The following is a 23,933-nucleotide window of genomic DNA, read 5'->3' as shown; positions in this document are numbered from 1 at the left end:
CAGGATCCTGATCAGTCTTACTAATGCCATCAGTTGGCATACGTTTTGCCGGATCGTTTTGCCGGCGACGGAACTGCTTGCCGGATCACTCTCCCGCAAGTGTGAAAGTAGCCTAACTGGGCGTTTTGGTCCAACAGGACCTAACTCACCAGTAGGAACTAAAATGGAATATAATGTGGACAATAAGCAACATTTCCTGGGCATAATCCAAAAGAACAATAAATATAAAAACACAAAAGGGTGTAATCACATAAAGAGAAAAAATCACATGGTTCAAAATATCCTAATTATTACCTTACAAAGCATTCTATCCCCATAGTTATGGCCCCAGTAGAGTAAACCCTGTTATAAACACTAGAGATGAGCGAAGTTTTGAGAAATTTGATTTGCCCGATTTGCCGAAGTTTGCCAAGAAATTTTATTTGTTACGAATTAATTAGTCACAAATCACTATAAATCAGGTATACCCGTTTGTCATGGTGGCTGAGGGAATGTATGGAGTGGGCTGCTGCAGTAAGCCTGCTCCATAAATACCAGTAACGGTGACAGTAGTGGCCCCATGACACAGTAGGTTGTGAGTCAGCAGCAGCAGAGATAGACACGGCGATATATCACACCTGCCTTTAATATTGAGGCACAGTAACTGTATCCTTAACAGAACGGATTAACTATGAATGTCGGTGCACTGTACAGTGATACACTCTGCCTGCAGTCTCCCTGCACTCTCCCTGCACTCTCCCTGCACTCTCCCTCTCCAAAATTGTCCTATTAACAGTCACATCTCTTCCTATTCTCAGCTCACAGGACAATGGCGGAGACCACGCAGCATGAAGTTTTTATAGGGCTGTGACATCACATGTAGAGATGAGTGAATCGACCTTGGATGAAACATCCAAAGTCGATTTGCATAAAACTTCGCTCTAATACTGTGCGGAGCAGGAGCTCTGTACAGTATTAGAATGTATTGGCTCCGATGAGCCGGGTTTGGAAAATGTTTTTTTACAGTATAAATTAATTTCTGAAGTTATTATGCGAAGTCTCTCGAGACTTCGCGAAGCAATAATTTCGGCTCATCGGAGCCAGCCAAATCCCGGCACTAATGCCAGGAGCAGGCTAGATCCCTGCCAGGTCCCATTATAGTCAATGCCTGGTGTTGCTCTCGCTTTTCTGGCTATGCCATATAAGATGAACTCTGGCAGGCTGTTCCGCTGCTATAAGATTTTAACGGTAGTGTGAACTAGCTTACAAAGTGCATGAACTCACAGGAGGTAGCCACCTAGAATGCAGCTACCTGATCAGCCTGGAACACCCATGGGTGCTGAAAACTCTGCACTGAATGCCATTTTCCCCATTCCTGCATCAGTATTTCTCTCACTGTAGAGATCTGCAAAGGAAGAGGAAATTGTGGTAGACCAATTGTGTTTACGGTTTTTTAGGAATGGGGGGTGATGGAAAATTGGCTAACAGTAGTTATGTGACAATGGCCAAGAATAGCCAGATAAATCAGATGGATCAACAATAGATTACCAGAAATTTCTATTTAATATAACTGTATATTATACTTTGGGGCATTCTCATGTTGGGGAAAAAACTCTGGCAACTTTTACCTAGACATTAAAAATATTCTAGCTGACCATGTCACTGCATGCATAGGCAGTATGACATCTGCACTGAGTTTACATGTTCTCCTCTTATTTGTATAGGTTTCTTTTGGGTTCTGACCAATGTGTATATGGAAAACCAGATTGTGCATCCCACACTGCAACTATATGTAGTTCTGCAGACCATGCTTTTTATTTATATATATATACTATGTGTATCAACAAGTATACAGCAAGTCAAACATGGAGAAATATCAATGCATAATAGGCCGAAACAGCACATTTTTGTGAGTCAGAAAAAAAGCAGAACTATAAAAGGGAAGTAAGATGGGTCCTAGTGAGGGAAAGACCAGAGCAGAAGCAAGACAGAGAAGTTACATAGGAAATGACTCTGTTATACACCAGCATAAAACAAGGAATGTAGCATTATGATTTTTGAATACTATGTAGGGCTGGACTGGGATTACAAAGCAGCCCTTGAACACAAACCCCACCAGCCCACATACAATATTGTTTGAAATAGTGGTGTGCAATGCACAACGTGGTAAAAATTGTACTCAGGCATGCCTCTATATAAACCATTAATAAACAAAAAGCAAATAAAAGTGGAACAAAGAAATGCCTAATCACATGGTCAGGGACATATGTTACCTCCCTAATAGCAACATGTACCTTGATAAACCTCAAAATGCTTCCATAGCAGCATTTGATACCATAGTGCAGCCTAAATACCTCTCAGCAGTGCCAAATACATGTAAGAACCATAGTGTAGCACAGAATACCCAGCATCATTGTCCCCAGACCACCTCTTCCCACCTGGCAGTAGTATTGTCCCCTGACCCCCATTTCCCAACTGGCAGCAGTCACATTGTCCCCTGACTACCCCTGGCAGCAGCATTGTCTCCATTTACGTTTCTCACCTCTCTTGCAGAGTTATAGGACAGGATAGGAGAAACGAGGCTGGCGTTGGAGGCAAATGCTTCTCCTGCAGTCCTTCCCCATACTCTCAGGGGGTGAAGAACCCTCCTAACTGCCGAACAAAAAGTTTTATCAATGCAGGTCATTTATACTAAGGGGTTTGAGGACCTGTGATAATGATTTCATCACACGTCCTTGAGCCCTCGTAGCTCACAGATGCTCCAGGGTTTGCATCATTAGTACAGTTCTTGTTTAACCACCTCCGGACAGGATCGCGTTCCGGAGGTGGCAGCCCTGCGCAGAGTCACGCATATATGCGTCATCTCGCGATGGCCGAGATTTCCTGTGAACGCGCGCACACAGGCGCGCGCGCTCACAGGAACGGAAGGTAAGAGAGTTGATCTCCAGCCTGCCAGCGGCAATCGTTCGCTGGCAGGCTGGAGATGTGTTTTTTTTAACCCCTAACAGGTATATTAGACGCTGTTTTGATAACAGCGTCTAATATACCTGCTACCTGGTCCTCTGGTGGTCCCATTTGTTTGGATCGACCACCAGAGGACACAGGTAGCTCAGTAAAGTCCCACCAAGCACCACTACACTACACTACCCCCCCCCCCCCCCGTCACTTATTAACCCCTTATTAGCCCCTGATCACCCCTGATCACCCCATATAGACTCCCTGATCACCCCCCTGTCATTGATCACCCCCCTGTCATTGATTACCCCCCTGTAAAGCTCCATTCAGATGTCCGCATGATTTTTACGGATCCACTGATAGATGGATCGGATCCGCAAAACGCATCCGGACGTCTGAATGAAGCCTTACAGGGGCGTGATCAATGACTGTGGTTATCACCCCATATAGACTCCCTGATCACCCCCCCTGTCATTGATTACACCCCTGTCATTGATCAACCCCCTGTAAAGCTCCATTCAGACGTCCGCATGATTTTTACGGATCCACTGATAGATGGATCGGATCCGCAAAACGCATCCGGACGTCTGAATGAAGCCTTACAGGGGCGTGATCAATGACTGTGGTGATCACCCCATATAGACTCCCTGATCACCCCCCTGTAAAGCTCCATTCAGATGTCCGCATGATTTTTACGGATGCACTGATAGATGGATCCGATCCGCAAAACGCATCCGGACGTCTGAATGAAGCCTTACAGGGGCGTGATCAATGACTGTGGTTATCACCCCATATAGACTCCCTGATCACCCCCCCTGTCATTGATTACACCCCTGTCATTGATCAACCCCCTGTAAAGCTCCATTCAGACGTCCGCATGATTTTTACGGATCCACTGATAGATGGATCGGATCCGCAAAACCCATCCGGACGTCTGAATGAAGCCTTACAGGGGCGTGATCAATGACTGTGGTGATCACCCCATATAGACTCCCTGATCACCCCCCTGTAAAGCTCCATTCAGATGTCCGCATGATTTTTACGGATGCACTGATAGATGGATCCGATCCGCAAAACGCATCCGGACGTCTGAATGAAGCCTTACAGGGGCATGATCAATGACTGTGGTGATCACCCCATATAGACTCCCTGATCACCCCCCTGTAAAGCTCCATTCAGATGTCCCCATGATTTTTACGGATGCACTGATAGATGGATCCGATCCGCAAAACGCATCCGGACGTCTGAATGAAGCCTTACAGGGGCATGATCAATGACTGTGGTGATCACCCCATATAGACTCCCTGATCACCCCCCTGTAAAGCTCCATTCAGATGTCCGCATGATTTTTACGGATGCACTGATAGATGGATCCGATCCGCAAAACGCATCCGGACGTCTGAATGAAGCCTTACAGGGGCATGATCAATGACTGTGGTGATCACCCCATATAGACTCCCTGATCACCCCCCTGTCATTGATTACCCCCCTGTAAAGCTCCATTCAGATGTCCGCATGATTTTTACGGATGCACTGATAGATGGATCGGATCCGCAAAACGCATCCGGACGTCTAAATGAAGCCTTACAGGGGCGTGATCAATGACTGTGGTGATCACCCCATATAGACTCCCTGATCACCCCCCTGTCATTGATTACCCCCCTGTCATTGATTACCCCCCTGTAAAGCTCCATTCAGACATCCGCATGATTTTTACGGATCCACTGATAGATGGATCGGATCCGCAAAACGCATCCGGACGTCTGAATGAAGCCTTACAGGGGCATGATCAATGACTGTGGTGATCACCCCATATAGACTCCCTGATCACCCCCCTGTCATTGATCACCCCCCTGTCATTGATCACCCCTCTGTAAGGCTCCAGACATTTTTTTGGCCCAAGTTAGCGGAATTTTTTTTTTTTTTTCTTACAAAGTCTCATATTCCACTAACTTGTGTCAAAAAATAAAATCTCACATGAACTCCCCATACCCCTCACGGAATCCAAATGCGTAAAATTTTTTAGACATTTATATTCCAGACTTCTTCTCACGCTTTAGGGCCCCTAGAATGCCAGGGCAGTATAAATACCCCACATGTGACCCCATTTCGGAAAGAAGACACCCCCAGGTATTCCGTGAGGGGCATATTGAGTCCATGAAAGATTGAAATTTTTGTCCCAAGTTAGCGGAACGGGAGACTTTGTGAGAAAAAAATTAAAAATATCAATTTCCGCTAACTTGTGGCAAAAAAAAAAAATTTCGATGAACTCGCCATGCCCCTCATTGAATACCTTGGGGTGTCTTCTTTCCAAAATGGGGTCACATGTGGGGTATTTATACTGCCCTGGCATTCTAGGGGCCCCAAAGCGTGAGAAGAAGTCTGGTATCCAAATGTCTAAAAATGCCCTCCTAAAAGGAATTTGGGCACCTTTGCGCATCTAGGCTGCAAAAAAGTGTCACACATCTGGTATCGCCGTACTCAGGAGAAGTTGGGGAATGTGTTTTGGGGTGTCATTTTACATATACCCATGCTGGGTGAGAGAAATATCTTGGTCAAATGCCAACTTTGTATAAAAAAATGGGAAAAGTTGTCTTTTGCCAAGATATTTCTCTCACCCAGCATGGGTATATGTAAAATGACACCCCAAAACACATTCCCCAACTTCTCCTGAATACGGCGATACCACATGTGTGACACTTTTTTGCAGCCTAGGTGGGCAAAGGGGCCCATATTCCAAAGAGCACCTTTAGGATTTCACAGGTCCAGGGCCCCTGGAAAATGCCAGGGCAGTATAACTACCCCACAAGTGACCCCATTTTGGAAAGAAGACACCCCAAGGTATTCCGTGAGGGGCATGGCGAGTTCCTCGAATTTTTTATTTTTTGTCACAAGTTAGTGGAAAATGCTTATTTTTTTATTTTTATTTTTTTTCATACAAAGTCTCATATTCCACTAACTTGTGACAAAAAATAAAAAGTTCCATGAACTCACTATGCCCATCAGCGAATACCTTGGGGTCTCTTCTTTCCAAAATGGGGTCACTTGTGGGGTAGTTATACTGCCCTGGCATTCTAGGGGCCCAAATGTGTGGTAAGGAGTTTGAAATCAAATTCTGTAAAAAATGACCTGTGAAATCCGAAAGGTGCTCTTTTGAATATGGGCCCCTTTGCCCACCTAGGCTGCAAAAAAGTGTCACACATCTGGTATCTCCGTAATCGGGAGAAGTTGGGGAATGTGTTTTGGGGTGTCATTTTACATATACCCATGCTGGGTGAGAGAAATATCTTGGCAAAAGACAACTTTTCCCATTTTTTTTATACAAAGTTGGCATTTGACCAAGATATTTATCTCACCCAGCATGGGTATATGTAAAATGACACCCCAAAACACATTCCTCAACTTCTCCTGAATACAGAGATACCAGATGTGTGACACTTTTTTGCAGCCTAGGTGGGCAAAGGGGCCCACATTCCAAAGAGCACCTTTCGGATTTCACAGGTCATTTACCTACTTACCACACATTTGGGCCCCTAGAATGCCAGGGCAGTATAACTACCCCACAAGTGACCCCATTTTGGAAAGAAGAGACCCCAAGGTATTCGCTGATGGGCATAGTGAGTTCATGGAAGTTTTTATTTTTTGTCACAAGTTTGTGGAATATGAGACTTTGTATGAAAAAAAAAAAAAAAAAAAATCATCATTTTCCACTAACTTGTGACAAAAAATAAAAAATTCTAGGAACTCGCCATGCCCCTCACGGAATACCTTGGGGTGTCTTCTTTCCAAAATGGGGTCACTTGTGGGGTAGTTATACTGCCCTGGTATTCTAGGGGCCCAAATGTGTGGTAAGGAGTTTGAAATCAAATTCAGGAAAAAATGAGGAGTGAAATCCGAAAGGTGCTCTTTGGAATATGGGCCCCTTTGCCCACCTAGGCTGCAAAAAAGTGTCACACATCTGGTATCCCCGTACTCAGGAGAAGTTGAGGAATGTGTTTTGGGGTGTCTTTTTACATATACCCATGCTGGGTGAGATAAATATCTTGGTCAAATGACAACTTTGTATAAAAAAATGGGAAAAGTTGTCTTTTGCCAAGATATTTCTCTCACCCAGCATGGGTATATATAAAATGACACCCCAAAACACATTCCCCACCTTCTCCTGAGTACGGAGATACCAGATGTGTGACACTTTTTTGCAGCCTAGGTGGGCAAAGGGGCCCATATTCCAAAGAGCACCTTTCGGATTTCACAGGTAATTTTTTACAGAATTTGATTTCAAACTCCTTACCACACATTTGGGCCCCTAGAATGCCAGGGCAGTATAACTACCCCACAAGTGACCCCATTTTGGAAAGAAGAGACCCCAAGGTATTCGCTGATGGGCATAGTGAGTTCATAGAACTTTTTATTTTTTGTCACAAGTTAGTGGAATATGAGACTTTGTAAGAAAAAAAAATAAAAATAAATAAATCATAATTTTCCGCTAACTTGTGACAAAAAATAAAAAGTTCTATGAACTCACTATGCCCATCAGCGAATACCTTAGGGTGTGTACTTTCAGAAATGGGGTCATTTGTGGGGTGTTTGTACTGTCTGGGCATTGTAGAACCTCAGGAAACATGACAGGTGCTCAGAAAGTCAGAGCTGCTTCAAAAAGCGGAAATTCACATTTTTGTACCATAGTTTGTAAACGCTATAACTTTTACCCAAACCATTTTTTTTTTACCCAAACATTTTTTTTTTATCAAAGACATGTAGAACTATAAATTTAGAGCAAAATTTCTATATGGATGTCGTTTTTTTTGCAAAATTTTACAACTGAAAGTGAAAAATGTCATTTTTTTGCAAAAAAAATCGTTAAATTTCGATTAATAACAAAAAAAGTAAAAATGTCAGCAGCAATGAAATACCACCAAATGAAAGCTCTATTAGTGAGAAGAAAAGGAGGTAAAATTCATTTGGGTGGTAAGTTGCATGACCGAGCAATAAACGGTGAAAGTAGTGTAGGTCAGAAGTGTAAAAAGTGGCCTGGTCTTTCAGGGTGTTTAAGCACTGGGGGCTGAGGTGGTTAATCATGTCCCCTTGGCCAGCCCAGCCCAGCGTAGGGAAGATTATCAGTATGGGCATGATACTATGCGTACATTTAACTATATGTATTATTTCCCTATATGCAAATAATGCATCCTATTCCTAATCTATTAAAAAAAGTCCATGTGACCCATTCAGTGGCGTAACTAGAGTGTTATGGGCCCCAGTGCAAACTTTGTATCGGGGCCCCCCTACCCCCCGATTTTTATAAAGAAGCGGCAGATTTTCTTACTAATGGCTTTCCCGTGTGGCTAGTCCGCTGCGTGAATGAGGGCCAAGCCCCATTCCGGACAGCAGAGACACGGAGCAGTAACACGATTGATAATGCTCCGTGCCTCTCTGTGACCTTTTTACTAAAAAATCACAGGGAGATAAAGTGATCACCGTGATTTTGTAGCAAAACGATCATAGAGAGGCATGGAGCATTATCAATCATGTTACTGCTCGGTGTCTCTGCTGTCCGGAGCGGGGCTTGGCTCTCTTTCACACAGCAGATTAGCCACACGGGATCCGCTCGTGTGAAAGAGCCCAATGCAAGGCTACACTCACCCAATCCTAATAAAATCTGGTCCTACCTCATCCAGGGTGTCACTGGCGTCGGTGTTATGTCCGCTGGATCCAGAACAAGGTCCCTGTGGTGATAGAAAAAAAAAGAATAATCACATAAGGAAGGGATGGTGACTACCCCTGTGAAACTACCAGCTGGGGGCGCTCTGCTGGCCTGGTAGACTGAGCTATGCCAATGTATAGCAGGGTAATTTAGGACATTTCCCCTAAGTGCTACCACACAGTACTAATGTCCACATTGTGGCCCCTCACAGTAGTAATGCCCATCTTGTGGCCTTTCACAGTAATTAAGCCCACCTTGTGGTCCCTTCACAAAAGTTATGTCCTTCTTGTGGCCCCTCACAGCAGTTATGCCCACCTTTGTTCCTGTCACAGTAGTTATGCCCAGATATGTGCCCCTCACAGTAGTTATGCCAAATATGTGCCCCCTAACAGTAGTTATGCCAAATATATGCCCCCTCACGGTATTTATGCCAGATATGTGCCCCTCACAGTGGATATGCCCAGATATGTGCCCCTCACAGTGGTTATGCCCAGATATGTGCCCGCTCACAGTGGTTATGCCCAGATATGTGCCCACTCACAGTAGTTATGCCCAGATATGTGCCCCTCACAGTGGATATGGCCAGATATGTTCCCCCTCACAGTAGTTATGCCAGACTATGTGCCCCTCACAGTAGTTATGACCAGATATGTGCCCCCTACAGTGGTTATGCCATATTATGTGCCCCTCACATTAAATATGCCCACATATGTGCCCCTCACAGTGGTTATGCCAGATTATGTGCCCCCCTCACAGTAGTTATGCCTTTATATGTGCCATCTCATAGTTATGCCTTTATATGTGCCCCCCTCACAGTAGTTATGCCAGATATGTGCCCCCCTACAGTGGTTATGCCAGATTATGTGCCCCTCACATTAGATATGCCCACATATGTGCCCCTCACAGTGGTTATGCCAGATTATGTGCCCCCCTCACAGTAGTTATGGCAGATTAGGTGCCCCCTCAGTAGAGATGCCCACTTTTGTGCCCCCTCACTCTAGTTGTGCCCATCAACCCCCCCCCCCCCTTCCCCCCCAGTCTGCAGTGTTAGGAAAATAAAAAAAAACACATACTTACCCTCTTCCCTGATGTTGCGCTGCCACACTGACATCGCACTGCTGGCTGTACTAAAGGCAGTTTCCCGGGCCTTCAGAGCTCCTCCCACAGCCAGCAGCCCGATGTGCGGCCAGCAGAGGGAGCGCTAGAGCTCCTGCTTCACTGATGATCTGGAGACAGCCCGGCAGTGACAAGAACTGCCGGGCCGAGTGTATGTGAGTGAGTGCGCGCGTCCTCCCTCTTCCTCCCACCCCCTCTGCGCAAACCTCCCCCACCTTGCCTCATATTAAACATGTAATGGAGCGCCCTGACGGGGCCCGGCATTGTCACTGTACTTCATGCCGGGCCCCTTCACAGCGCTTCATTACATGTTAGTACAGCGGGCCCCCTCCCCCCGCCGGGCCCGGTCGCAGTCGCACTCCCTGCGACCGCGATCGTTACGCCCCTGGACCCATTATTATACAGAGATTAGCTATAACTGTAATATTATGCCTCTGGGTCTCCCTGATAATCCAGTCCTTCTGGCACAATGAATACAGCTCTACTCAAAAACATATTTGTCCTATAATAGAACACGCACTCCTGGTTAGGCTCCTTTTGGCCAAATACCCCCCGAGTTCATCCAGTACAGAAAAAGCTACTTTTTAGTATTCCAGCAGCAGCCCTCAAAACCATCCTCTAAACATTGCTGGAGCCAACACATCCAACTCTTCATCTGTTCCTAGAAAAACTGGCATTCCTTCTAAAGGTAGATTTAGACGGGGCGATTCTGTTCCTCCTGTTCCAGTCCTCTGTTTGTACAGTGAAGGAGACCGCTATATTTACATGCAGCGATCTCCTTCACTGTATGAGGACAAGGTCGTCCTTTTACAGATTCATGGTTTCTGAGAAGCAGATCACTGTTTATACCACACAATCTGCTGCCCAGAAACTACAATCGGTGGTGCCTGCATGAAAAACAGGATCACCCGAGCGTTTTGCTGTTTCATCTGGTGATCGGCGGCACATTTACCTGGGCAGATTGTTGGGAATGACCTTCGCAGGAACTGACGTTGCGGATAATCTGGATGATTATTGGCTCGTGTGAATGGAGATTATGAATGTATTGGGTTAATGCTTCATTACAATTTTTTTGACATGTAGAAAACCATAATTCCGATTCTTCTAAGCCATATTAAATCCAGTATTTTATAAATGTTTTCAAACCACAATTTAGTAACATAGTACATAAGGCCGAAAAAAGACATTTGTCCATCCAGTTCGGCCTGTTATCCTGCAAGTTGATCCAGAGGAAGGCAAAAAAAAAAACTGTGAGGAAGAAGCCAATTTTCCCCACTTTAGGGGAATATAAAATTCCTTCCCGACTCCAATTAGGCAATCAGAAAAACTCCCTGGATCAATGACCCCTCTCTAATAGCTATAGCCTGTAATATTATTACACTCCAGAAATACACCCAGGCCCATCTTGAATTCCTTTATTGTACTCATCATCACCACCTCCTCAGGCAGAGAGTTCCATAGTCTCACTGCTCTTACCGTAAAGAATCCTCTTCTATGTTTGTGTACAAACCTTCTTTCCTCCAGACGCAGAGGATGTCCCCTCGTCACAGTCACAGTCCTGGGGATAAATAGATGATGGGATAGATCTCTGTACTGACCCCTGATATATTTATACATAGTAATTAGATCTCCCCTCAGTCGTCTTTTTTCTAAAGTGAATAACCCTAATTTTGATAATCTTTCAGGGTACTGTAGTTGCCCCATTCCAGTTATTACTTTAGTTGCCCTCCTCTGGACCCTCTCAAGCTCTGCTATGTCTGCCTTGTTCACAGGAGCCCAGAACTGTACACAGTACTCCATGTGTGGGCTGACTAGCGATTTGTAAAGTGGTAGGACTATGTTCTTATCACGGGCATCTATGCCCCTTTTGATGCAACCCATTATCTTATTGGCCTTGGCAGCAGCTGCCTGACACTGGTTTCTACAGCTTAGTTTGCTGTTTATTAAAATTCCTAGATCCTTTTCCATGTCAGTGTTACCGAGTGTTTTACCATTTAGTATGTACGGGTGACTTGCAGTATTCCTTCCATGTGCATAACTTTACATTTGTCAGTGTTAAACCTCATCTGCCACTTATCTGCCCAAGCCTCCAATCTATCCAGATCCCTCTGTAGTAGTATACTGTCCTCTTCAGTGTAAATTACTTTACACAGTTTAGTGTCATCTGTGAAAATTTATATTTTACTATGCAAGCCTTCTACAAGATCATTAATAAATATATTGAAGAGAATAGGGCCCAATACTGACCCCTGAGGTACCCCACTAGTGACAGTGACCCAATCTGCTACCTAGAAAGAACCATCACAGGTGATGAACCAATGTGATTTAATGACAACAAACCCATGTGGTCTGAAATGTTCTTCTTTATTAACACACCTCCTTCCTACCTCAACCTTTCCCCTCTTCAATTCTACTGTACATTAATAATTTAGAACAGTAAATAAGAACAGCAAATAACACACCTTGTATATTCTGCTTAGACAAAAGTCATAGTCTTAATCTCTATTCTTACCTCTATTTTGGGTCTCCAGGATCCTGATCTTGCTTATGTCCTGAACCTGAACTTCCTCTAAATAATTGACCAAAATTATTGGCCTTTGAAGCCAAACATCCTCAGAACTCACCAACATTGTTTTCTCCATTCATACACTATCCCATTTGACATGTTTATAAATTGTTAGAAAAAATATTTTGAAAAACAAAAAACATTAGTGTTGTGTAAGTGGCGCTTGTCTTGGTACAAAAGCACTGATGTATTTGGACATGGGCACAACAAGACCTCTGAAGGTCTTCTGAAGGTATCTGGGACCAAGACATTAGCAGCAGAAACTTTTAAAGGCACTCCCAGAAAAAATATTTTTGTCCACAATGTTTGTAAATCCACTGGTATACAATGATCAATTGTTAAAAAAAAAACATAGTAAATAATTGATATATTTACATAATTTTCTACTTGTGGCCATTAACTCAAGTGACCCCTGGTGGATCATATAGCTTCTGTTGTGTGGTTCAATAGTCTCTATTCATTCCTTTGACAGTCTTGATGTCATTTTTATAGGAATTAGTATAGAAACTCACCTCCCATCCATAAAGCAGATGCTATGGAATCTGCCAAGTCTCACTTGGTGCAATGATCGCAAGTAATGAAAGTTGTGAATGTTGCGATAGCGCCTTGGCTGCTTTGTGGCTGCTGAGGAGCCCAGCATAAATATTATAGCTGATTAGTGTATTTTCAATAATAACATAATAATTTCCAAGCCATCCTTTTCCATGCCTCATAACTTATTTATTTTTTGTTCACGCTTGTTCTTAGACATATACTGTATGTATCTAAAGATGAACTAGCCTCACAAAAATGTATAGGTGTGGTAATATATCTTTAGTCTTTACAGAACCAGGCACAATGAAACATCACTCTGCAAACATAGAATATATGAACTACTGCTCAATTCACTATATAAAATGTAGTACTTAGCAAATATATTTTGATCAAAATCATTTATCTCTAGACCACCACTGCTATGTGACCTCTTTTCGGTGGTAACCTATGCTAGATGCTACCTCTTTTGGTGCTAGCAGGCCTTCAGTGAATTTAGGGAAGGCAGACTCCATATATATGCTGCACCTACTCTATATTTTACCTCTGCTTGTGCCAACAGAGCTCAAATGAATTGAAGGAGAGCACGCTACAGGTTGATACTGCACTAGGCGTGCACGATATCTATGTTCTTTACAGCACGCTTTAGATGCAGGAAATAAAGCGCAGTCAAGACAATGATTTTAGTGGCTTTTCTATTAGTATATAAAGATACATGAGTTGTTATAGCTGAAACACGCTTCACCTTGCAGTAATAGAATTCTCATACTTCTTAGCATTCATTCTAGCCTTCGCAAAATGGGACTAGGGTTTGGTCTACAAACAGGGATTGCTGAAAGGAGCATTTTATCCTTATGCTGTCTCCATATCTTGATTTGGCAAGCATACTGACCTCCAATTACTGCACCAATTTCTGCCTGATGGCAATGATTGACCTAGGATGAGTATGGAATATGTCATCAACTTTTCAGAATCTGTCAGACTACATGAGAGCTGAAAATGTTATTTTGTGAAAAGATATTTTGATACAATTAAACATTTTTATGTTATGTATGTTTTTATTTATACTAAACTAGCAATGTGTCCTACACATAAAAAAAATTGTAAAGGAAAGGCTTATAGCTCTCCTATTTTTGGATCTCCACTTTTGGATAAAAATAGAGATAAGCAAACTTCTTGAAATTAACTAAGTGTCCATTTCTTTTAAATTTTCAAAAAATTTGATTTGTGGCCAAATCAAATAGTTTACCTAAAGATTTGTACATGACTATCTGAGACCTAGATTTTTTATATCTTGCCATTCTCTCTTAAAATTTTTTTTTTACATATTTTTACTCTTTCTATCGCCCTAACCTGCCCTCTTTAACGTAATGACAGCAATAACAAATAATCTCAGAATGGCACTGACATATATAGCTATGGGTAAATGCATGGTTGTTAGTGTTAAGAAACAAACGTGTTTAAAAACAATGTGCAGTCACATTTGTTATGCTTTTTAATATCAGAAACATTTAAAGGGCTTCTGTCACCCCACTAAAGTCATTATTTTTTTGGGGCTAGTTAAATTCCTTATACTGCGATATATGAATATATAATGCTCTTACTCACTTACTCACTTCCGACTGAAGACAGGTATGGCGTAGGCGCCAGATTTTGAACGCAGACAGGGCCAGCCAGAGGACGAGCGCGTTCGGTGGCCCTGTCAATCAACATGAGGAGGGGGCGTCTTTATGAAAGGAGGATGCGGCTGCTACCAGCAAGTAGCCGCCCTACTTGCTGGTAGAGAGCTCATTTACATATTATAAAAGTCCGTTTTTTTAAGAAACTGCTGAAGGAAAGTGAGTAAGAGCATTATATATTCATATATCGCAGTATAAGGAATTTAACTAGCCCAAAAAAAAATATATGACTTTAGTGGGGTGACAGAAGCCCTTTAAAAAATTGTCCTTTATCGCAGATGGTGTTTATACACACCTGGTGTTATTGGAAAAAGCCGTGGCTTGTTGGGACCAAGCTTCCATATCCTTGTCCCTGTGTATACACACACATGTTAGTGTCATAAGAAACAGTAGCTTGTTCTGCACAAGCGTCCAAAAATTATGAGTGAACAGAAGCAGAAAACTTTTATTTATACACACTTGTTAATTGTCAATTGGCTTACTCTGAAGTTGAACAATTCTGAAAAACTTCTCCCTTTTGTTTGGGAGCAGAAGTACAGTCTGGATGTGGAATGGGTTATGTGTAGGGGTAATAACTGTCAGCAATAGTAGCAGCAGCAGTAACAGCACAGCATGAAACAGACCAGGCAGTAGATATGTGTGTGGAGTAGTAGTAGTGGTGGTTGTGTAGGGCTAATGGTAGTGTTAGTAAGGGTAATGGAAGTGGAAGAAGAGGGATTAGCAGCAGAGAATAGCATTTGTGGCAGTAGCATCAACAGAAGCTATACATATGGAAAATTATGGAAGGCAGGCAGACAGCAGCAGTGGCATGATGGGGCTGATGATAAATAGCAGATCTATTCATTAGACTCAGCCAGAATAGTGTAAATATCCCCCTGGATCCATGCCTCATTCATTTTGAAAAAAGTTATGTTTTGTACACTGGCAAAAGACAATTTTGTTCATTTGGTTGTGACGACACTACTTACCATGGTGAAAACCCCTTCTGAGATGACACTGGAGGCTAAACAAGACATTATAAAGAAAGCAAACAAAGCCAATTCTGGCCACTCTTCTAGTCTGCCTGCCCAGTAGTCCATGGGGTCAGGGAACATGGTATGTGCCGGTGAAAGAGACCACAGTCCAGGTATGACTGGATCTTGCTGTTCAGGTGGTACGTCTCCATTTCTGATTTTGTGACTGCCTGGTGCAGCACATAAAAAAACATGCTCTATCATGTTTATTATACAAAATTGGCTGCTGCAGCTTCTGTTGCTTGCAGTAGTGGAGACAATGTGTCGCAGGTGACTTGGGAGGTGGAGAGGGGCCTCCAGTACATGCAGGTGCAGGCGTCTGCGTGCCGAAAGCTGTGGCAACCTGTGTACACAGTGTGTCCTGGTGATAAAACTATTTGGCCTCCCCTTTGGCAACAGGAAAACATTCCCCCATTTTGCTTTGATAACAAGGGTCTAAAAGCATGGCTGTGCAGTATTCATTGGGTTTAGTAATGCAGTTTTTGCAGTAAAATGTTTTTTTGCTGTACCTACATGTTAACTTAAAGAGAACCTAAACCTTTGTGTAAAATTTTAATAAGATGTCCCTATTGCCCTAATAAAAGTGTTTCTAATATACTTTATTAATTAATTTAGTATTTTTATTATACTTTTTGCCCCCTAATTCACAGTCGCAAACAGACATTTCTGTACACCGCTGACTGCTCAGCAGTGTACGGAGTACGGGCAGTATACATTTTATGAATGGGCCTGCAGCAGCAGTTTGTAGAGGCAGGAGCGCATATTGCTGCTCCTGCCCATGCCTTCCCCGGAGGTTTACTAACTCCTATACCCATGTACTATGCCAGGATTAGCTGAGCGGAGCCGGCTCCTGCTTCTGCCTGCTCCTCTAAGCTAAGAGCTGACATGTAGTTGTCCTAGCTTAGCGGAGCGAGCAGAAGCAGGAGCCCACTCCGCTCAGCTAATCCTGGCATAGCACATGGTTACAGAGAACCCATGTGCTACACCAGGATTAAGTATTCCTCCGGGGGGCACGGGCAGGAGCAGCAATATGTGGTCCTTGCCCATACTCCCTGCTTATGCGGCCCGATCCATAAACTTCACAGTCCCTGCTACGTACACTGCTGAACTGTCAGCGGTGTACAGAGAACTCAGTTTTAAGTGAACGGTGCTATTAATTAATAAAGTATATTAGAAAAAGTTTTATTATGGCATTAGGGACATCATATAAAAATTTTACAGTAAAATACCATTGACATGGTTCACTAATGAAAATTAGTAAGAACTTGCCAGCAAGTATGAAACAACAGACAACTGAGAGTTACTAGTTCCTCACTCTCTATACTCTGCTTTCCCCAATAAAACCCTAAAATGTAACCAATTATATCTCCTTGTAGTGTCTATAGCATAGCTAGATTACTGGCTTGTATCTGTAAGGGTACTTTCACACTAGCGGTAAGGAACTCCAGCAGGCTGTTCCGGCGGGTGAACAGCCTGTCAGATCCGTGCTGCCGCTAGATTACACGTGCTCCCGGACTACCGCTCCGGCCCCCTACCTCTCCGGCCCCATTGGGGGCAGGCCGGAGTTCTGGCGGCAGCGCTGCAAACATGCCGAGAGGCGGCTGGAATAAAACTACGACATGTCATAGTTTTATTCCGGCCTCCTCTCGGCATGTTTGCCGTGCTGCCGCCGGAACTCCAGCCCGCCCCTATTATAGTCAGGGGGGCTGGAGCAGTAGTCCGGGGGCAACACGGATCCGACAAGCTGTTCACCCGCCGGAACAGCCTTCCGGAGTTCCTTGCCACTAGTGTGAAAGTAGCCTAATACCTTTTTGTTAGACACAGTCATGACACATGCTTTCAGGTCACAAGTTGAACACAGAATAGACCTGCTTGAATCCTGCACCTGATTGACTGATCAAGCTGTCTGTAAGTGTCTCAGGGCAAGTATCCCTCTCCCAGTGTCATGTGATCCTCCATCTTCATCCTGCCTGTCATTTTACCCACCAATTTTCATAGTAAAGTAGCACTGGCGTCATTTTTGCATATTTTGTCCAAAACAAATTGCCAAAACTTTGGATTTGTTTGGCAGATGAATTTTTGAGAAATTCATAACTAATACAATTAATTTTGAATCAATTTGCTCATTTCTAGGCAAAAACAAATATAGAAATTCTCCCAAAATGTACTGTGTGGGCCCAAACTTTTGTTTTATATTTTACATCCTAAAATAATGTATTAATATTTTGTTACTCATTTATACAGGTTGTTTATATAACATCAACATATTCCTCAGCTATGAATGGAGGTTGTCAATCATCACTCACTCTCCTCAGTGGGGTATTTTAATTCCCTATATCAAACACTTTAAGCCTATTAACATCATCATGGGGCACATTTATTAAGACCGGTCTTAATAAACCCCTGAGCTGGCAGTGGTTCTGCCGAAGTTAAGAAGAGGCCTTTTCATAACTTTGGCGGATCCTCCGCCAGTTCTAAATGTAAGACAGCTTCTGAGTTGTCTTACCTTTAGACCTTTTTCTACGCCTAAAGCAGCTGGCCCGTCCCCTTCCCCACCCACACCATGCCCAATTTTTTGGACCTGGCGTGAGTGGGGAGATATTGCAGATTGTGTGCAACTGACTGTTGCGCCGTAATCTGTGCCTGAAATATGCCTAATATAGGCAGCATCATAAATGACCCTCGATGTTGTGTGAGAGTACTCAGAGGAAACCCATATGATCATAAGAAGAACATGATGTTGTCTTTAGTTAGATTTCAACCCAGGACCCTGGTGTTGCAAAGATAAAGTGCCAATCACTGACCTATCTTGCTTAGTTATTATAAGAAACAACTAACCATCATGTATTATATCTAGGGCAGAACTGAATATAAGGCATCATGGAGCCTAGACCAATCACAGATGAGGAAATGGAGGAGCTCAGGGAGGCATTTAGCAAAATCGGTAAGATATTTCTTCACTTGTTTATGAACCACAAAACCACAAATGCTGTGAGAATATTTTGTAATACAAGACTTTAGTAATACTAAAAATTTCTGTGGGCCACCATATTAAACAATGTTCAGTACATATTTATTAGGAGCTTCATCATACATTTTTTATAGCATGGAAAAACGTGATCTGCTGCCCTTACGTATTCAAATGTATAAGGAACTACACAATATATAATTGTGTACAATAGGACTCAATGGTCGAGATGTGCCAAGTTATGTCTATGCAGTGGTTTCTGTAGGAAGTAAACTTTGGGAAATGCTCCGGAGGAATACCGACTCCAACAGAAGAATAAAACTTGGTGCGAACTGAACTTTTGAAAGCTGAAATATTGGTCATCATTGATTGAACAGAAAAAACTTTAAAGTATGGCAAACAGTTGCTATTTTTAATTTTAAAGGGGTTGCCTCACTTCAGCAAACGGCATTTATCATGTAGAGAAAGTTAATACAAGGCACTTACTAATTTTGATTGCCCATATTGTCTCTGTTGGCTTGATTCGTTTTTCCATCACATTGTATACTGCTTTTATCCAGGGGTTACAACCACCCTGCAATCCATCAGTGGTGGCCATGCTTGCACACTATAGGAAAAAGCACCGGCCTCTCTGGTGCTTTTTCCTATAGTGTGCAAGCATGGCCACTGCTGCTGGATTGTAGGTGGTTGTAACCCCCTGGACATGAGCAGTGTATAATTTGATGGAAAAATGAATCCAGCCAGCAAAGGAGGCAATATAGATAATAACAGTACATTAGTAAGTGCCTTGTGTTAACTTTCTCTACATGATAAATGCCATTTGCTGAAGTGAGACAATGTCATGCACAAACTATAATGTAGCCACTGACCATTGTCAGTGTTCCTTGACTTTGTCATATCCCATTCACCATCAGGTATTGAAGGGTTTCTTAGGCTCTTGATGGTGATGCCCTATCCTCAGTATATCATCAATACCTGATCACTGAGGGTCCAATATCCCGCACCATCATGATCAGCTGTTTACTGCAGCTCACGGCAATGGAACTAGCACTTTAATTGGAACTAGAAGCACATCTCTATTCAAGTGTAGAAGGCATGCCGGGTTACTGCAGTTCAGCTCCCATTCACTTTACATACAGCCACTACACTTCGAATAGATATGGGCTTCTGGCTCCAATCAAAGTGCTAATTCTGGCACCATAACCTGTAGGGAACAGCTAATTGATGGGGGAGTGGGTGCAAGAACCTAGCCCATCAGATATTAATGACTTAACCTGAAGAAAGGTCATCAATATCAGGAGTCTGGAACAGTGATGACCAGTTCGCAGTGTTCGCCAATGAACACATGCGGGCTGCCATCTTTAGTAAGGTTAGACACAGCCCTTACCTGTGCCTGTGCCGCGAGCCGGTCTGAAATCAAATGCGGTCACCGGGAGCAGGCAGTTCCGAGAACAGCCACCGGGGGCCTTCATCGGGCTGTTTTTGGAACTGCCTGCTCCCGGTGACTGCATTTGATTTCAGACCGGCTCGCGGCACAGGCACAGGTAAGGGCTTACCTGTGCATCACCGGACGGGTGAGTCTAACCTTACTAAAGATGGCAGCCTGCATGTGTTCGTTGGCGAACACTGCGAACTGGCCATCACTGGTCTGGAAAACCCCTTTATAAATATATCCCCCTAGCCAAAACTATGCTCCCTCTTCAGGTAAGGTGTTTGTTTTCTCTTTAGATACTGATGGAAACGGTTACATAAGTCCTAATGAATTAAATGACATGTTCAAAGCTGCTAATCTGCCTCTCCCTGGGTATAAACTACGAGAGATAATCCACAGTTTTATGGAAACAGGAGATACCAACAGAGATGGGAAGATTAGTTTCAATGAATTTATCACAGTAAGTACACCCTGAATTATTGGAAAAACCCATTACGATATTATACAGTATTTCAGTTTTAGTGTTTACAGCAGATGAATAGCTGCTCCTAATTCATGGATTGACTGTGTAAGCACCATCATCAGCCATCTACAGTATGTACCAATTATTATTCAATATTCCTTGTGTAGTCACATGGCATGGCATTGATGCCAAGTCATCAGTTTTTTAGTGGAGACATGTAATTAAAGGGGTTTTCTAAGTTGTTGAAAAATTTGTCCAGAGATAGGTCATCAGAATCTGATCAGTGGGAGTCCGACATCTGTGAAACTAGCCTTACAAATATTGATGAAAAATACGGACTGAATACTGATGACCATATGAAAGTGGCCTTTTTTGTATTGGGCACACAATACCCTTTAGTCATTTTGTTTAAGAAATATGCAAACAGTTTTGGTATGAGGAGAACATCATGGCAGATGTTACTTATACATTTAACTAGATCTGATTTTATATGCACATATCATCACCCCATTTCCTTACATTAAATAAAATTAGCAATATATCTTCAATGTAAAGGTCTGTGCTGCTAGGGATATGTGTTTTTGTACTGTTTTTGTAGCACATTCACAATGTGATATTTTTTTTATTGTCCTGAATTTATTCCATCAAATAATAGGTTTACAACAATTTTTTTCTCTTCATTTTGTAGGTTATTCATGACCTCAAGAGCTCAGATGTGGCCAAAACATTCAGAAAGGCCATAAACAAGAAAGAAGGTATTTGTGCACTTGGTGGCACGTCTGAGCAGTCCAGTGTGGGCACCCAGCATTCCTATTCAGGTAGCTGCTTTCACTGATTATTTTCTTACTTTATAAAATTTACCGTACTTAAAGGTATGGCTGGAAAGTAGAATATATTAATTTGTCTAGAGATCTATAACAAATATACAAATTTTTAAGATATTATCTCCCAGGTCATAGTGACAGGAAGTTCCAGCTAAAAAGAGACACCGGATGTTAGCATGAGACTTTTTGAAATTTTTCCACTTTTCTGAACTCCTGGACTTACAAACATAAAACATAGAAACATAGAATGTGTCGGCAGATAAGAACCATTTGGCCCATCTAGTCTGCCCAATATACTGAATACTATGAATAGCCCTTGGCCCTATCTTATATGAAGGATGGCCTTATGCCTATCCCATGCATGCTTAAACTCCTCCACTGTATTTGCAGCTACCACTTCTGCAGGAAGGCTATTCCATGCATCCACTACTCTCTCAGTAAAGTAATACTTCCTGATCTTACTTTTAAACCTTTGCCCCTCTAATTTAAAATGATGTCCTCTTGTAGCAGTTTTTCTTCTGGTAATGCCTCTCCCTATACACCCAAGCATTCTGCTAGCATTTCCTGCTGCTCTATGACATTGTCTGCCTACCTTTAAGTCTTCTGAAATAATGACCCCTAAATCCCTTTCCTCAGATACTAAGGTTAGGACTGTATCACTGATTTTATATTCTGCTCTTGGGTTTTTACGCCCCAGGTGCATTATCTTGCATTTATCAACATAAAATTTTAGTTGACAGATTTTTGACCATTCCTCTAGTTTTCCTAAATCCTTTTCCATTTGGTGTATCCCTCCAGGAACATAAACCTACTTACTATAGATGGGTGAGGGTTGACCTGTCTGGATGGACTTCTGCATCTATTTTATACTTGAGACAGTGTGCTGCTACCATCAATCTGTTCTCTGCCCTTCTACAGAAAAATGTAACCTGTTCCATACTGCCTTCCCTTTTGTTGCACCTATCAGAACACAGATGGTGATAGAATCCAGTTCATGTAAACTCATAATGAGCTACAGCACAGGCTAAACACACATATAATGCAGTATTCCTTCAGTAGTCTTTTGGTAATGCAACAGATGGAGGAAGTCAATCTCTTCTCACTAAACATCTCCTATTTCTCATTCTAGGTTCAGCTATGGAGATTTAGAGATATGGAATTTTCATATTGATGGCCTTTGTTCAGGATAGATGATCAATATGAGATTGGTAGGGGTCCAACTCCTGGCAACCCTGCTGACCAACTGTTTGAGGAAGCCTTGGCTTCTTCACAGCTTACCAAGCACAGCACCATCCATTGGATAGTGATTGGACTGGGCTATTCTTAGGCCAAGTGACCAATGAATGTGACATCACATGGCCTAGGAAGAGGTTTAAGTGCTCACAGAGGGCCCCAGCAGGAGCGCTGGGAGATGGACCCCCACCGATCTCATATTGACGATCTATCCTGAAGATAGGCTATCAATTTTAAAACCCCAGAGAACTTGTTTAAGTATGGAGAACGCTCCACCAATCATCAGAATGGACCCCACACCCTGTGAGGCCCCTGAAATGGAGGAGCGTCCAGTTGAGCATGCACACTGAAATATAATTAATCTCAAAGGAAATTTCAAAAATAGTCAAGTGCTGTACTCCAGAACTTCCTTTGAGATGAATGCACATGCTTGACCTGCCACTTTGTTCATTTTGGGGGATCCCCTGGGCTATGGAGTCCCTGTCCATGGGTGGGTGTGCGAGCAGTAATAGGGGATAGGGGATAACGTGCTACAATTGGAATACCACTTTAAGTAAAAAATAATCATATACCGTAGTTTGTATCTTTATTTTCACGTTGCAGAAGAAGAAAAGTATGCCTTTGTAAACTGGATTAATAAGGCCTTAGAAAAAGATCCAGACTGCAAGCATGTGATTTCTATGAACCCAGACACAGATGACCTCTTCAATGCAGTAGGGGATGGGATCGTCCTCTGGTAAGTTTATTTGTTTTCTCTACTTTTATGTGCATTAGTTTAGTTTATTAATTTAAAAAATGTGTCAACTAATTGGAGGTGAAACCCAAAGACCATAAACATTTTTTGTCTGGCATGTTCAGTATGGAAAAAGATTGAGAGACCATTAATACTTCTGGTAATATTCTAAGCATGTTAGAATATAAGGACAATATTAATATGTCAATTAAATTGTAGAATTCCAGATCCTATCACATGCATAGGAAGGAACAATCTAACAGTATATCTCTTTTCCAGCAAAATGATCAACCTCTCAGTTCCAGACACAATTGATGAACGAGCCATCAACAAAAAGAAGCTAACTCCTTTCACTATCCAGGTAAAATGGATAGATTACCACTAAGGGCACTGTAACACGGGCCAAGGATCAGGGCAAATATGGGGTATAAACATTCCTATTAGGTCTCCATTTCCAATAACTGCCTTGTGTAAAGGTGGTGCTAATTACCAGACAAATGATCAAATGCTTGTTTGGTGGTTGATCGCGTCTTTCATACAGCACCTAAAGTCCTCGATCGTCAGCAGGACTTTGTCCTGTGTAAACAGGTATGTGCTGCCAAAAAACAAGGAGACTGCATGGGACAAAAAATTGTAGTAACGATCATTCATCCCCGTACATCCTGATGATTCCTACATGTAAATGCAGCTAACAAGCGAGCAATGATCATGTGTTCCTATGAATGTTCATTCCCTATTGT

General features: G+C 42.6%; 1 protein-coding gene across 1 annotated transcript in view; it reads left to right on the top strand.

Annotated features, from left to right (window-relative positions):
* Positions 1-23,933, top strand: part of LCP1 (lymphocyte cytosolic protein 1) — a 59,790-nt gene that overhangs the window by 9,916 nt on the left and 25,941 nt on the right. Inside the window, exons 2-6 of the mRNA XM_040425446.1 lie at positions 18,398-18,484; positions 20,237-20,400; positions 21,092-21,221; positions 23,064-23,196; positions 23,473-23,554. Of these exons, the coding sequence (XP_040281380.1) occupies positions 18,421-18,484; positions 20,237-20,400; positions 21,092-21,221; positions 23,064-23,196; positions 23,473-23,554 (573 nt within the window). The 5' untranslated portion in view covers positions 18,398-18,420. The remainder of the gene's footprint in view (positions 1-18,397; positions 18,485-20,236; positions 20,401-21,091; positions 21,222-23,063; positions 23,197-23,472; positions 23,555-23,933) is intronic.

Source organism: Bufo bufo, chromosome 3 (genome assembly GCF_905171765.1).
Source record: "Bufo bufo chromosome 3, aBufBuf1.1, whole genome shotgun sequence".
Lineage (NCBI taxonomy): Eukaryota > Metazoa > Chordata > Amphibia > Anura > Bufonidae > Bufo > Bufo bufo.
The sequence above is the reverse complement of the archived record's forward strand: the minus strand, read 5'-3'. Positions and strand labels throughout refer to the sequence as shown.